At 42.4% G+C, this 16,589-nt stretch overlaps 1 protein-coding gene across 4 annotated transcripts in view; it reads right to left on the bottom strand.

The window, feature by feature from the left end:
- Window positions 1-16,589, bottom strand: part of PLA2G6 (phospholipase A2 group VI) — a 256,973-nt gene that overhangs the window by 215,930 nt on the left and 24,454 nt on the right. For all 4 annotated transcript variants that reach the window (XM_073592600.1, XM_073592601.1, XM_073592599.1 and 1 more), the window contains exons 4-5: window positions 7,147-7,330; window positions 3,389-3,576 (exon numbers count right to left, since the gene is read on the bottom strand). In XM_073592600.1, coding sequence (XP_073448701.1) covers window positions 3,389-3,576; window positions 7,147-7,330 — 372 coding nt within the window. The remainder of the gene's footprint in view (window positions 1-3,388; window positions 3,577-7,146; window positions 7,331-16,589) is intronic.

The raw sequence follows: 16,589 nt of genomic DNA, 5'->3' as shown, positions 1-16,589 counted from the left end.
AGATTCAGCCAAATGCAGCAAAGTTGATTGGACAACGCTTCACAGTACAGATGGACAACGATCCAAAGCACACTGCAAAAGCAAGCCAGGAGCTTTTAAAGGAAAAGAAATGGAATATTCTGCAATGGCCAAGTCAATCACCTGATCTCAACCCAATCGAGCATGTATTTCACTTGCTAAAGGCAAAACTAAAGGCAGAAGGTCCCACAAAGAACAACTGAAGACAGCTGTAGTTACAGCCTGGCAAAGCATCAGAAAGGAGGAAACACAGTCTTTGGTAATGTCCATGGGTTCCAGACTTCAGGTAGTCACTGCCAGTAAAGGATTCTCAACAAAATATTAAAAATGAACATTCTATTTATGATTACCGTATTTATCTGTGTATAAACACGCACTTTTTTCCCCTTAAAATCAGGGGAAAATCGTGGGTGCATGTTATACGCCGATCCCCGCTAATTGTGATCTATCGGAGTGATCGCCGCCAACATTCACATAGTGTGTAGTTTTAAATATGGCGCCACGGAGTTCGGAGGGACTCGGCGGAGCTGAACGAGCGCCGCTGAGATCACAGTGACTGGGCGGAGCCGAGATACACATAGCCAAGTGTTCTCGGCGCCGCTCAATCCCGCCATTGGACCTGTGTTATGTCCATCATAGGGCGGGACTGGGCGTGACTGTGAGCGGCAACGAGAAACACTCGGCTATGTGTATCTCGGCTCCGCCCAGTCACTGATCTCGGCGGCGCTCGTTCAGCTCCGCCGAGTCCCTCCGAACTCCGCGGCGTCATATTTAAAACTACACGCTATGTGTATGTCGGCGGCGAACTGTCCAAGCATGTAATGGACACTGGGGGCAAGGCTGCACTGACCACTGGGGAAAGGCTGCACTGGGGCAAAGCTGCACTGACAATTCTGCACTGGGGCAAAGCTGCACTGACAAGGCTGCACTGGGGCAAAGTTGCCCTGACAAAGCTGCAATGGACACTGGGGCAAGGCTGCACTGACACTGAAAAGGCTGCAATGACACTGACAAGGCTGCAGATGGACACGATAAGGCTGCATTGATGGGCTTTTAAATGTAAAGTTTTTTTCCTTAAACTTCCCTCCTAAAAGTTTTTTTCCTTAAAATTCCCTCCTAAACTTGGGGTGCGTGTTATACGCCGGCGCGTGTCATACGCCGATAAATACGGTATATTCATTTGTCCAATTATATTTGAGCCCCTTTAAATGGGGAGACGGTGTATAAAAAAAATGGTTGCAGTTCCTAAAATTTGTACTTGATATTTATGTTCAACCCTTTGAATTAAAGCTGAAAGTCTGCACTTCAAATTCATTTAGATTGTTTCATTACATTTCGTTTAAAATTTTATTCTTGTAGCATACAGAGCCAGAAGTATGAAAATTGTGCCTGTGTCCAAATATATATGGACCCAACTGTATATCAAGCATATTTAAAAAAAAAAGAGAATATTATTTTATTTAACTTTGCATCCTTTGAAAGCTGTACTGGAATCAAGTGTCCAGCAAGTTGGAAATTGCTTCCCATTTCCTAAAACCATTGCATTCTGTCCGTGATACTTTTTTTTATTTGCACCAACATCCAAAAGGGGACACAGCCCGAAAGCATGTAATGAAAATGTGGATGTTAGTGCACATTAAAGGATAAGTTTGCCTTTCATAACATGTTACACCCATATTCAGGGTGCAACATGTTATTGATGCAGCTTCCCCTGCATGCACGCTGTGATAGCAGGCTACGGATCTTCTCCCTGTGCCTGCTGTCACAATCTGAAAAAGACGCAGCTGTGCGGGGCTCCACCCACATCATTCATTCACAGAGTTCTGTGAATGGGAAACTACGAGTACTGAAACATAAGAGGAAAGGAGGGCGCACCGACCTTGTGCATTACCAATGGTAAATTTTATTAAAAGCTATAACAGCAATAATCATACTCACAAACGAGCGTATAAAAGAGGCTTATCAGTAGGTGAGACTGCGTCTCTGAATGCCTGCAACCCGGACCTGATATTGGAGGGGTCAGATGGCATGTTTCAGTTTTAAGAATACCCATCGTTCTGAGGAGGGCAGCAAGACTACAGGTGCTGTTTGACTTAGAGGGTTGACCGCACCACTTATCCATAGACTAAGCACCCCTGCGCAGGAGATTATTGTTGTTTTGTTGTCAAACTACAAGTACTGACACAGCCTTTGTGGCTGTTGGCTTGTGGTTCTCAGTGAACTACCAGAGTGCTGTTAAGTGCTCTAGGTAGTTAACTGAGGCTTCCTGTTAGTGTTTAACTGACTGTATCTTGAAAGGTTACATACAGAGTCTGCAAGTGCCCTGCATCGCACCTGTGATCTGCTGCTCGCAGGTGCAATGCTTTACAAACTTCCAATAAAAAAAAGTGCACTAATACGGCTACAATCAACTTAAGCTTGATGGAAGATATGGCCTAAATTTACTAAAGGCAAATAAAACTGTGCATTTTGCAAATGCAGTTGCACTAATTTTTTACAGAGCTTAGTAAATACAGTGAAGCTCTGCTGATTTACATCATCCAATCATGTGGAAGCAAAAATGCCATTTTAAAAAAATTTCCTTGCGCCTGATTGGGTATTCTCTTCAAAGCAAAGCTTAACCACATTTACTAAGCTCTGGGGAAAAACGAGGGCAACTGTACTGCACAATTTATTTGCCTTTAGTAAATCAGCTCCATGGAGTTGCCTCTTTGCAGCATTATTTCAAGTCAATGTAAGTTTTGTTTTTTGTTTTTAGTTTTGGATAGACTGATGAAATATTAAAACGCCTGTTGGGATTATACTGTATATGTCCATGCTATCAATTGGTCTTCAATACAGACGAGGATGTAAATTATAAAATGTTAGCGTTGTCACAGAAACAAGAAGTGGGGAAATTGACCAATAGGGACACTGTTCTAAGAGTTTATTTCCCCGGTTAGATTTTGGAGCTCCTAGGTTTTCAAATTTTCTGACTCTAGGACAGAAAGTGAGTGTATATTTTCCCGACAGAACACAGACAGCAAGAAAAAAAACTGGCAGGGCTCTGTACAATTCCCTATTTTATGCAAAAGCTAAAAAACATTCAAAAAAAAAAAAAAAAAAGGGGGGGGAATATGTGTTTCATACACCACTGCTCTTTCTTTCAACATCCCCCTCTATGCACCCGTTTTGTTTTGTCCATGCTTTCAGACACCTTAAACAGGCGTGTGATGTATTAAAATAGCACTAAAGGCATTTTGGTATAAGCAACCTAACACTGACATTTTATCACAAAGAGGTTACTATTATTTAATAGGCTATTAAGGATAATTCAGCATGTTACTTTTTAGTTTGACTGCTGTTTTGTTATACTTAACAGCTGCCTTACCCTTTCATTGTATACTTCATTGCTGTATGAATTGGGTATCCATCCTTTCCAACAATATCGCAATGAGCATGGCAACGTAGCAATGCCAGCACCGATTCAGATTTGCCCATTCGGCAGGCCACATGCAATGGAGTCTCTTTGCTATTACTCAGATGGTTAATACCAACAGTTGGAGTAGAGCACAGGATCTGTGAGTGTGGAAAAAAAAAAAAAAGTTTAAAGCAAAATTCAAACTAAAATCAAAAATATAATATATTGCAGCTTACCATTTATTAGATGTGGTGGCTACATTGTTTTTTTTTTTTTTTTGTTTTTTAAGCTTTTTTCCCTCTGTTTTCCTGTGGCGATCTGGCCACTGAAACACCTCCTGTATTAGAATGCGTCCACTCTGGATGAATGAGCACGGGGGCAGATTTGGACAGCAGCATTGTCAGGCTAGGGGAGTGTTAGATGTACTAGCAGATTTAAATACGTTACCAAATTGAAGCCAAACTCCAGCTAATACTTTATAAACAGTTATAGCAAACCTTTTTTCCTTTGAGGATAACGTTTTCCATAAACAAATAAAAGCTGTTCATTGTAGGCACCCATGTCATTAGTAAATGGTTTGTCTCATCTGTGCAACTTCAAGACAGCTTGTTCTTTTGGAAAACAACAGACTTACTGGCTTGATAACCCATTGAAATAGAAGGAAAAAAAACAAAGTTAGTTGCCCACAGAGCCATCCTGAAAAAATGGACTTCATCTATTGCTCCAACAGTTTCAGATGCTAAGAGAGAACTGAAACTCTGAATTATGATTTACATCCGGTTCCAAACAATGTTTCTATCGGAGATGGCAAGCCTTTATATCAACCATTCTATTCACAAATGAAACGTCTTCCCTTGCAAATTCATTTTGCTATCTTCAAGGTCTACTGCAAATGCATGATAATGTGGATTCTATGTAATGTAGTCTTTGTTCTGACTCCTTCATAGCTGGCTTTAAGCTACTCCGCACTCCTTTGCTGATGGTATTTTCACAATCCAAATTCATAGGACTGGTTTTAGTTACGAGTTTCACCCTACTTGTCCCCCCTCCCAGTAGTGCTTAGTTTCCCCCTCCCCTTTTTTCCTGATTCTCCCCTTTCAGGATGGGAACTTCTGTACTTTATCTTCTAATTGTAACACCCTCTTTTACCCCCACCCCCTTTGTCTGTGAAGTTACATCCATGTCTCCTTTATCTTTAGATAAGGCAAGTTCTTTTCAATTTGTTTACTATACTACTTGTGTGTGCACATGTTCTGTACACGGCTGTATCCCTATTTGACTCCTATGCTTTGTGCTCTGCAAAATCACTAAAACCTCCTAGCTTTAACATATTAATATAAAATAATACCTGGCGATACTCCTATGAGGAAAGTTCATACACTTCCTGTTATTAGATGACAACTGTCTACCAACTGTGCTTCTTTCTGCTTTTTAACCTGTCACATGTGTTCTTGAAGTGAGACTAAAGCAGTTCACTACACAGGCATGTTTCATTATGTCACCATATGAAAGCCTGCCCTGAACAATGACACACAGCCAGTGTTGGGAGCATTACAGCAGAGAGGATATTCGCAAATCAGCGTTGACTTGTATTGTAAGGCATGTTACAATGTGCATTGACTTGCATTTTGATGCATTTCCATGGATTTAAATAGAAAGCACACCTGCGGGTTCACTCCCGAGCTGGGCTGTATGCATCTATTATACATAAAACATAGTGCAGCACTAAAAAGTAACATAATGTAAATATACACATATTGGATAATTAAAGGTCAAAATCAGTAAAAAAATGACATTGAATAAGGTGTGAAATTAAAAAAACACCTCTATAGATATAAAGGAAAAGTCCAACGTGTCAAATTGCAAATTCAATGGTCATGTAAATCAATATAACACACCAAATACACAGTCAGTCCAAAGACACAAGCTCCAGCTTGGGTGGAGCTCATGCCTGTGACGTCTTTGCGTGCTTTGATCCTGGATTTTCTCCTTATTAGCTGAAACATGTCGGGTGGACCCCTCACGATCGCCGCTATTTGATATTTGAGCTCTGTTTCGTTCTTCCAAAATGTGAGTCTGTTTTTTATTATTTTAATAAACTAGTGTTTTAAAACGTTATTACGCTATGTGAGTTTTGTTTGCTCCTTGCATGGCATATGAAACTACACATTTGGCTTATGCTGGATTACCTATGGGAGAGGAAGCCGTGCGGACCCCCCCCCCTTTTCTTTCCACCATCTGTTGATGACATCTGACAAGACGCATTTCCCAGAACCAGTGGTTATTATGCTTTTTTTGACTTGTCTGGCGTACGCCATTTCAGGTCAATTCTTTCCGGTAAGCCTCCTCTACTCCTGGTGTTGGCCCCGGCACTGATGTACAATCTATGCACACTTGTGGTCTCCCTTCTGCCCACTCGCCAGATTTGGTGCGACTAAAATTCTGTGAATACCATCTGGCCATGCATCACCCCTTTGAACTCTGTTGATGTTTTCTTCACTATTTTTCTACACATTTTTTATGGACTTCTAAAGTTTCATGTTTTTTATGTTTGGTGTCTGGCTCATGGAACCAGCACGGGTTTCTATAAATCACTGGCACATCTGATGATTAAGTATTATTGTGTATTTACTTTATATGTGATCAACACTGATTAATTATTTGACACTATCCATTTTATGGTCATACATTTTTTGGTAGTATTCACCATTTTTATATGTCTTTATTGTAATACACACGGCTGTGGATGTGATATATAGCGCCACACTTTTGTTTCTTTTATTTATCAGACTTTTGTAGGTGTTTAGTGTGAATTTTAATAAAAATTTTAGTGCTAGGAGATCTGCAAATAGCCTTTACGTTTGGGTTGAGCCTCTCTGGGTTTGGAAATCACAAACAGTTTAGTTGACTCAATACCAATGATATACGAGTCCACTTGCTCTGGTAAGCGTGTTGGCTATAAATTTGGCGGTGCATCACTGATTAGCTTTTGAGCTTCAGATTTATTTTTTATATACGCAGAAATTCACCCAGCATCTTTTCTTGGACTCAATGTGTATGGTGGTGTGTCATTGATTCACATGACCACTGAATTTGCAATTTGACAGTTTGGACTTTTCCTTTATATCTATAGAGGTGTTCATTCACTTTGTTTTTTTAACTGCACACATTATTCAATGTCATATTTTTTTTTTTTTATTGATGGATCTTGAATTATCCAATAAGTGTATGCATTTACATATTGTTACTTTTTAGCGTTGCACTATGTTTTATGTATTTTCTTTTTGCAAATCCATGTCTAGTGAAGTGTTAGCAGCTACTTATACTCTCATAGCGCTATTTCTTTTTACTTTCTTTTGTATGCACTGACAGACGCACACAGCGTGACTCAGCTCTGCCCCCTGCTCACGTGATTTTGACAGCAGCTGGAGCCAATGGTTCCCACTGCTGCCTCTGTGAGCAGAGAGAGAGAGAGAGAGCAGAGCGCTGCTGCAGACACGCACAGAGCTGGATCGAGATCGGTTCAGGCAAGTATACAGGGGGGTGAGGGGGTGATACAAGTAATGGGAGATTACGGTATTTACCCTAATGCAGAGAATGCATTGAGGTAAAAAACGTCCAGCCCTTAGAACCACTTTAAGAAAACCTCACAGGTAGTATAGTAAAGCATACCAAAAGACAAACTGTAAAATAAAAAGGTATAGAAAATGCAGCATAAAAGATCTAACCTCAATGACAGAAGGGTTATTCTGACGAGCTGCATAGTGAAACACGGTTTCTCCATTAAAGTCAGCTATGTCCTGCCGAGCCTGACAGTCTTCTACTAGCTCCTGAATGCACTCAACATCACCCTTCTTGCATGCCAGATGAAGTGGGGTGCAGCCTCCATCACACTCTGTGCTATTTACACTCCTAAGGAAAATGTATATAAAACAACTGTTAAAGAAATAGTCATAGATACTGAGCTGCACAATGATGTAAACAAATAGACAAAAGGGTAATGAAATTGCATACTCCTTTAAAAATAAATACAGTACATTTATTTCAACATATGAATAGAATAACTAAATCTGACTTTTTAATTCACCTACTGTCATCCCCTTTACAGCAGTACTCCGACCTGGCAAAAAGAGAAGGGAATAAGACTCTGCTTTATATAGATGAACTGGCAGGGAACATGCAGACACAAGGAGAGTACAGAGTGATGTTCATGACTTATTGGAGTTGGTTTACTACAGGCAAATATGCTGTGCACTTTGCAAGTGCAGTTGCACAAATTTTCCCCAGAGCTTAGTGTATGTGGTGAAGCTTTAATTTGTAAAGAATACCCAACTGGGTGAAAGAAAAAAAAACTGCATTTTTGCTTGCACATGATTGGATGATGGGAATTAGCAGAATTTCACCACATTTACTAAGTTTGGAAGACAGGTGCCCTGTACTGGAGGGAGAAGGTCAGTACTGGAGGGGGACTGTGTACTTGTGGGGAGAGGGGGGCTGGTACCTAGTGGAGAAGGGAAGAGGTCTGTACTGAAGGGGAGAGTATGTACTGGTGGGAAGAAAGAGGGTCTGCACTCCTGTCCCCTGTACTGTGGCATATGTGTACTGTGTATACAGTGAGTAGGCTCAATTGGTTTTGCAGTACTTAGAACAATAGTCAATATCAAATTCTATTTACTAAATATTTTTACACCAAATGTGCTTGCAGTGTAATTGGTGTTTAGCACTGTTTTTCCTGTAAGAGCTATTTGGTTGTTGCACTGTAAGTAGACTTTAGTGAAAGATGTAGCCAGTTGCATGGGCTCCTCTTGTGGAAGAAAAGCAGAATATGTGAACGGTTTGAGGTGACGCTGGAAAGTTGTTGCCAGACAAGGAGAAAGTGCCTTTTGTAGGGAAGACCTCCCTTGGGAGCACTCTTGGACGTGAATGTCTACAGTGCCTTGCAAAAGTATTCACCCCCCTTGGCATTTTTTGTGTTTTGTTGCCTCACAACCTGTATTTAACATGGATTATTTGAGGATTTGCATCATTTAATATACAGAACATGCCCACAACTTTGAAGATGTGTGTTTTTTTTTTTTGTTTTGTTTTTTAGCAAACAACAAATAGGACAAAATAACAGAAAAAGTCAATGTGCATAACTATTCACCCCCCTAAAGTCAATACTTTATAGAGCCACCTGAGGTCCCACACCTGAGTGTCTCAGCCATCTGAGATTCTCCTTCCTGATTAGCTCAGACACGGCAGCCGCACCATTGGCTCCCGCTGCTGTCAATCAAAGTCAGCTAGCCAATCGGGTGAGAGGGGACAGTGTTACATGTCTAAATGGACACGGGGCTGTGACTCAGCTCGGGTTCCCCCATAGCAAGCTGCTTGCTGTGAGAGCACTCAGTGGGGGGGGGGCCAGGATTACAGAAGATGGACCCAAGAAGAGGAGGATCCAGGCTGCTCTGTGCAAATCCACTGCAACAGAGGAGGTAAGTATAACAAGTTTGTTATTTTTATAGGGGAAAAAAATAGACTTTACAAATACTTTAAGTACATTTTCTTTCTAATGCATGCTAATAATCTGCTGGCATAGCTTGCTACAGGTTACCACTGCATGCTATTGCTGAGTTAAGTCTGTCATGTATTAGATCCTTTTTCATCTTAATTCCCCCATGAGGTTCTCCCCTAACATGTAACTTGCATTTGTATTTTTAACCCCCAAGTGGATTACTTTACATTTTCCTACCTTGAACCTCACGTTTTTTTTTTTTTGTTTCTTCCCCTTGAAGCTCCAGCCACAAGGATTTCACCTCCTCCCTTGCCCTGTTAGCAAGGTCATCCCTCATGTTTACCAGCAAATCACTCTTGACATAAAGTACATGCACTTCCCTCCCCCTCTTCTAGCATTAGTGAACAATGCCTTTCAATTTTATTTGGGCACATATTATTTCATCCTCCTTAGTTCTGAGGCTGCAGTAGCATTTTGCCAGCCTACATGTATTGGCCTTAGGTACATCAATTCCACTATCAACACTGACCACAGTAGCACCTTCTGCTCCTTGTTTACTGTCTGGGATATAGTTTCCTCTGATCACCTAGTTTAAAAGTTCCTCTAACCTTTTGGCCATCTTCTCCCCGAACAAAGCTGCACTCTTCCCATTTAGATGCAGTCTGTCCCAGCTATAGAGCCGGTAATCAACTGGAAGATTAAGCCCGTTCGCCATGAACCCCAAACCCTCCTTCCTTCACCAGTTCTTCAGTCATTTGTTAAGTCTCATAAGCTCCTGCTGCCTCTCTGCTGTGGCTCGAGGTATAGGCAGTATTTCTAAAAATACTGCCTTGGAGGCTTTTCCTTCAAAACGGCTCACAGTGCCATCTGCTCACAATACCTCCAAGTTACTCACAGTGCTTCAAGTTACAGCATCCCAGTTACTCCCAATGTCTTCCAGTTACTCACAATTATCCAGTTGCTCTAACCCAGTACTCGCAGTGCCCCAATTATTTGCAGTGGTCACCCCCAGCGTCCGCCTCTCGCCTCCAGCGTCCCATTGGCTGTGCAATGTGTCTGGAGCCAAGGAGATGTTTCCCTCAACTTTGCATAAGAATGACATGGAGAAATTCATTCATATTCAAACCCCAATATTCACTCATTCATATGCAAAGCGCATGCCAGTTCATTCATAAGCAAATATGCAGCAATTTGCATGTGAATGAGGTGTGGGCACAGCGTACAGGGGCAGAGCCTTTGTGGGGCACAACCCCATTACAAGGCACAGTGGAAGGTGAGAATATGGGACAGTCCTACACATTCCACATAACTGTGAAAATCGGAACTCCTGAGACTGAGGTTCAGAGAAGGGGGGTGCAGAGACAATAGCAGTAAATGTTGGGTGGCTTAATACTTAAGTCTATGTACAGAATTCAGGAGTATGTAACATAGTTACATAAAATGCAGAGGTCTGGAGTGAGTGAAGTACATTGAACAGGGGTCTATGAATGAATACAAAGCTTATTCTGAATGGAGCTCATCTCTGAGTCGGAGATTGTGATGTCATCCGCCTGCCTCTTGCTTCGGCTATGCAGAGAAAGTGTTGTATTCATTCATAAAAAAACAAAGCTCCCTGTGAATGGCCTTATGTATATCATATATTTGTAAATAACTAATAAATGATTAAATGGGAATACACATACAATTAGCATAGGCCAAAAATGAGGATCAAAATTACAATTATGGGGCAATGAAAGGGCATATTTAGAACTATATAGAAAAAAATCCACGCTAGTGTGTTATCAAAAGTAAATACAGCAGCTGTGCACTAAAACCTGTGATAAATGAAAAAGAGGAAGGCAGGGAGGCGCACCTAAGTGTAGTATTACAGAGTTATTTATTAGCGCAAAAGTAATGCACTTACACAAGAGAAGACATCAAAGGGATATCTGTTATATGGAAGGTCCTCCTTGAGGGGTGCCAGTAATCTGGTTATCCAGCATTCGGCGGTGTTCGTGCCTGTACAGGACGCCGATTCCAAAGCAGGAGGTGAAGGGGATCCTGGCTGCCTGGCGTGGACTGCACAGAGGGATGTCACCCGGTGGGCGGAACTCGGTTTAGGTAGGACAGAAAGCTGGCCAGTAGGAGCTGTAGCGTAGCCTAGCTTCCTGTCCTTCCTATACCGAGGTCCACCCACTGGGTGACATAATTTCCCTCCGTGCGGTCCACGCTAGGCAGCCAGGATCCCCTTCACTTCCTGCTTTGGAATCAGCATCCCGTACAGGCACGAACACCGCCAAACGCTGGGAAACAGGATTGCTGGCACCCCTCGAGGAGGACCTTCCATATGACAGATATGCCTTTGATGTTTTCTCTTGTGCAAGTGCATTACTTTTGCGCTAATAAATAACTCTAATACTACACTTAGGTGCGCCTCCCTCCCTTCCTCTTTCAATTCTCACAAAGTACTTGGATACGCTCTGGGCATGGCTTGCACCTGAACTGTTTTGGGTATATATGGACCAATTCCTACCACAAAAAGGATAATATTAACTACATATATAAAGCTGAATGACTATACAGGCTTTCTCATTGTTATGCGCAGGGTAACCCTCTCTCTAGCATTAAAACTCTAAATATATATATATACATATACATTACTTTAGTGATTAATTTATGAACCTTGCACTTTTATGAATGTAATATATTTTGCACTTTTGCATAAGGACATTTTTGGATTGAATAATGTCTTGACTAGATTTTCTGCACATGGTAATTTTATTTAGCGCTGCACTTTTAGGAAAATATTTTTCTAAAAGTGCAGCGCTAAATAAAATTACCATGTGCAGAAAATCTAGTCAAGACATTATTCAATCCAAAAATGTCCTTATGCAAAAGTGCAAAATATATTACATTCATAAAAGTGCAAGGTTCATAAATTAATCACTAAAGTGCGTCATCATATAACATTACACATAACAAAACTATCGTAGGGACGATGCACACACGCTGCAGCACAGATGCTTTATGAATTAATGACTATTTGAAGGATAACACTGGCTATAGTGGAGAGATTTTACAGCCAGCAGCATTTTTGTCTGTTTAGTGATGTTTGTTGCCTGTGCTATCCAACCACAGCATGCAGAGGACGTGGTGGACTGGCTTACTAAACCATCCTTATCCTCCTAATCCTCTATCACCCAAGCTGAGATTAGTAGCCCAGCAGCTGCCAGAGCAACCTATTCTGCCTCCTTGTCCACAGCTACTCCTGCCATAGCCCCAGCATCATGCATGGAAGAGTCAGCTGAATTATTTGAACACAGTGTCAGCCACTTGCTTTTTGACGATGCACAGGCATTACTTGTTTCTGATGTTGGTGCTGAGGTTGAGGAAGGGAGTAACATGGGCTTACAGGGAGGGGAGAACACTAATAAAACAATTGGCAGCCCCCCCAGCCACACCATATTGCCAAGTTGGCTCCAGTAATGATGAGGATGGAGGGGATGATGATGTCACTGACGCGACTTGGGTGCCGCATAGAGCAGAGGAGAAAAGTGAGGGAGAGGGGGAAGACACAACACCAATGAGGCAGGATGTCCTCCAGAGGCAGCCATCCTATTCCTTCAGATTGTGGAGTAGTTATCTTCCGGCCCACTTCCCACAGCTCAGCTGTGTGGGCCTTTTCTAGCACATGTGCAGCTGATCGCACTGTTGCAATTTGCAACCTCTGCTGCAAGTAGATCAAGCGTGACAAAAACACCAGCCATTTGGGTACCACATGCTTCTAAAGGTATTTAACCTCCCACCACTCAGCCCGTTGGCCCCACCTGAAAGCCCCACAAAAGGGACACAATTCTTCTCCTCACCTTTTATGTCCACCCCTGCTATATCTTATGACCTCTCAGCAAAACCTCCACTGACAGTGATGATGATATAGCAAAGAGTGTCACAAGTCCTTGCAACAGGTCTGCCAGCAGCATACCACCATCTGTAGAGTATAGCAAGCTAATGTCTCTGCCCCAGCTGCTGCACTGAAAAAAAATAAAAAATAAAATAATAAAATAATAATAATAATAATAATAATAATAATAATACATTCCCTGCCACCCACATGCCCAGCGTCTAAATTCCAGCCAAATTTCTGGCATCACAACTCCTGCCTTTCTGTCTGGTGGATTCTGCCCCCTTCCGTGAATATTCAGAATGTGCTGTACCACAATGGTAGGTTCCCAGTCACCATTTCTTTGCACGTAAGGCCATTCCAGCTCTGTACCATCACATGGAAGGCAATGTTTTGGCATCGTTGGGCAAGGCAGTCAGGTTACCATACTGCTGACACATGGTCCAGCAAGCATGGTCAGGGACAATATACAGTGGGAACGGAAAGTATTCAGACCCCCTTAAATTTTTCACTCTTTGTTATATTGCAGCCATTTGCTAAAATCATTTAAGTTCATTTTTTTTCCTCATTAATGTACACACAGCACCCCATATTGACAGAAAAACACAGAATTGTTGACATTTTTGCAATTTATTAAAAAAAGAAAAACTGAAATATCACATGGTCCTAAGTATTCAGATCCTTTGCTCCGTATTTAGTAGAAGCACCCTTTTGATCTAATACAGCCATGAGTCTTTTTGGAAAGATGCAACAAGTTTTCACACCTGGATTTAGGGATCCTCTGCCATTCCTCCTTGCAGATCCTCTCCAGTTCTGTCAGGTTGGATGGTAAACGTTGGTGGACAGCCATTTTTAGGTCTCTCCAGAGATGACCAATTGGGTTTAAGTCAGGGCTCTGGCTGGGCCATTCAAGAACAGTCACAGAGTTGTTGTGAAGCCACTCCTTCGTTATTTTAGCTGTGTGCTTAGGGTCATTGTCTTGTTGGAAGGTAAACCTTCGGCCCAGTCTGAGGTCCTGAGCACTCTGGAGAAGGTTTTCGTCCATGATATCCCTGTACTTAGCGCAGTAAAATATTTTTTCCTGTGCTATCCCAAGATCAATCATATGTATAGTATTAAATCACATATAAAGTGAAAAAAAAGCTGCAACTAAAAATGTGAGACACACACACTACAGATATCTTAAGAAAAAAACCTGCGCTGTGTAATGATTTGTGATCAAAAAATTGAAAATTATTAAAAGATTGAATCATAACTACACAAATAAAAATATAAAAAAATTCATGCAATATGTTAACACGTAAACATTTAAATACTATCACCGCGCTAGTCCCGGAAGCTACTGGCAGCATACGAGAGCTGGCCGGCTCGTGTTTTTAATCCATCGCTTTTTACTTTCTGCATAACTGTAAGTGCATTACTGTTTTTTATAAATAAATTCTTTTAAACGTATTACGCTATGGAAGTTTTTATGTCCTTTCATGGCAGCTACCAGCAGTGCCAGCGGCGGTAGACCCCAGGAGGAGGGGCCCAGTACAAGCGCTGCTAGACCCCAGGAGGAAAGGCCCAGCACAAGTGGACGCCAAAGAAGTAGGGCCCAAACCCATCTTCCAGATTCCTTGGCAAACCCATTGTGGCTGCCTTCTACCACAGGGTCAGCCACGATCCCCCCTTTTACAGCACAGCCGGGTGTGCAGGTCAACACTGCAGGATTTTCACAAATGGATTTTTTAAATTTATTTTTCCCTAACGAATTGATTCAAGGCATCCTGGACCAAACTAATCCCTTTGCCCAACAATTTATTGCAACCAACCCCAGCTCCAGCTATGCCCGCCCTTTTGAGTGGAAACCCCTAACAGTAGTGGAGCTAAAATTGTTTTTAGGCCTAACCCTGAACATGGGGCTTACAAAAAAAAAAATGAAATTCATAAGTATTGGTCGACCAAACCCATCCACCATATGCCAGTTTTTTCATCAGCCATGTCCAGGTCCCGATACGAAATCATAATGCGCTTCTTGCATTTCAATGACAACTCACAGTGCCCCCCCCCCCCCCCCCCCCGAAATCACCCAAACTTTGACAAACTATATAAAGTTCGCCCCCTAATTCATTTTTTTTTCCCAGAAGTTTGCCGCAGTTTATGTCCCTGAAAAAAAACATATCTGTGGACGAATCCCTGGTGCATTTCACAGGCCAGCTGGGAATCAAGCAATATATCCCCAGTAAGAGGGCGCGGTATGGATGGGGCTTAACAAGCTTTGTGAAAGTGCCACCGGTTATGTGTATGCATTCCGCGTGTACAAAGGCAAAGATTCCCAGCTCCAGCCCCCTGAGTGTCCCTCGGACACGGGAATAAGTGGGAAAATTGTTTGGGAGTTGGCATTCCCACTCCTCCAAAAGGGGTACCATATGTATATGGACAATTATTATACTAGTTTGCCCCTTCTCCGCCACCTACATCTCAAACAAACTTTGGCCTGTGGTACAACTAGAAAAAACCGAAAGGGCTTCCCACAGTGTCTTGTCACCACAAACATTCCAAGGGGGAATCGACAAGCTTGAGGAAGGAAGAAGTGTTGGCTGTGAAGTGGAGGGATAGAAAAGACGTGTACATCATGTCCACGATCCACGATGACACCTCGGTGGAACTTCACAGAAGACGCGGTACCGTTCGCAAGCCTACCTGTATCACTGAGTACAATAAATACATGGGGGGGGGGGGGGGGGGGGGGGATTTAAAAAGATCAGTTGTTGCAGCCCTAGCTTTCAACAAGAAAATCCTTATTCTGGTACAAAAAAGTCGCAATTTACTTTTTTCATTTGGCCCTTTTAAATTCTTTCATAATCTACCAAAAATCAACAGAAACACCCAAACCTTCATAAAGTTTATTGAAGACATTGTCACTGCCCTGATTTATCAGAAAGTATCCCCCCCAGAAAGCATTCGCTCCGATTCTGTCAGCAGACTACATGAGCGCCATTTCCCGGACCATATTCCACCAACAGGATCCGGAAGATGACGCCAAAAAAAATGTCGGGTGTGCACCAAAAAAGGAATTAGCAAAGATACCAGCTTCCATTGTACCGACTGTCCCTCCCAACCTGGCCTTTGCATCGGAGAATGCTTCAGGTGATATCACACTCTGGAAAAATATTAGTCCATATTTCTAATACTGCCATTTCCCCGTTTTTAATTTCTGTCCTGAATATTTCCCTTCCTCAACCAACCATATCATTGCCTTCCATGTGAACCGACCCTGGCCTGTTTCTCGACTATGCCTCTGCCTACCGTCTGCATTGTTTTTCCGCCATGTTTTTGCCTTTCACGTGAACTGACCCTGGACTGTATCGACTATGCCTCTGCCTACCGTCTATTTCTGCCTTTTACCTGCACTGACCTCGGCCTGTTGACCATGTTTTTTCCTGCCCCTTGGATTGATCTTTCACCCTGCTACACAGGGGTCTCACATATGTGAGGGGCTCCAGAATAGTGTTCGGAGTTCAGAAAAACTGTTTTGGTTTTCTGTGTTCCCATAACAGGGTCTGGTTGCCCGGAGGCTTAAAAGCGATTTGGGTGGGAGAAGCCTCTACCCCTGTCCCCATTCTTTCCTGACCGATGCCCTAAGCTTGATGGTACTGCCTGCTCCCTGGACAAATACTCTGGCTGTGCTGACCATACCTCTGCCTGCTGCATGTACTAACTATGGACAGTATTCCTGCCTGCTGCATGGACGATCCTTTTGCTGCTGCTGACCACATCCCTGCCTGCTATCTGGACTAATGCTTTGGCTGTGC

The sequence above is a fragment of the Aquarana catesbeiana genome, linkage group LG07 (assembly GCF_042186555.1).
Source record: "Aquarana catesbeiana isolate 2022-GZ linkage group LG07, ASM4218655v1, whole genome shotgun sequence".
NCBI lineage: Eukaryota > Metazoa > Chordata > Amphibia > Anura > Ranidae > Aquarana > Aquarana catesbeiana.
The sequence above is the reverse complement of the archived record's forward strand: the minus strand, read 5'-3'. Positions and strand labels throughout refer to the sequence as shown.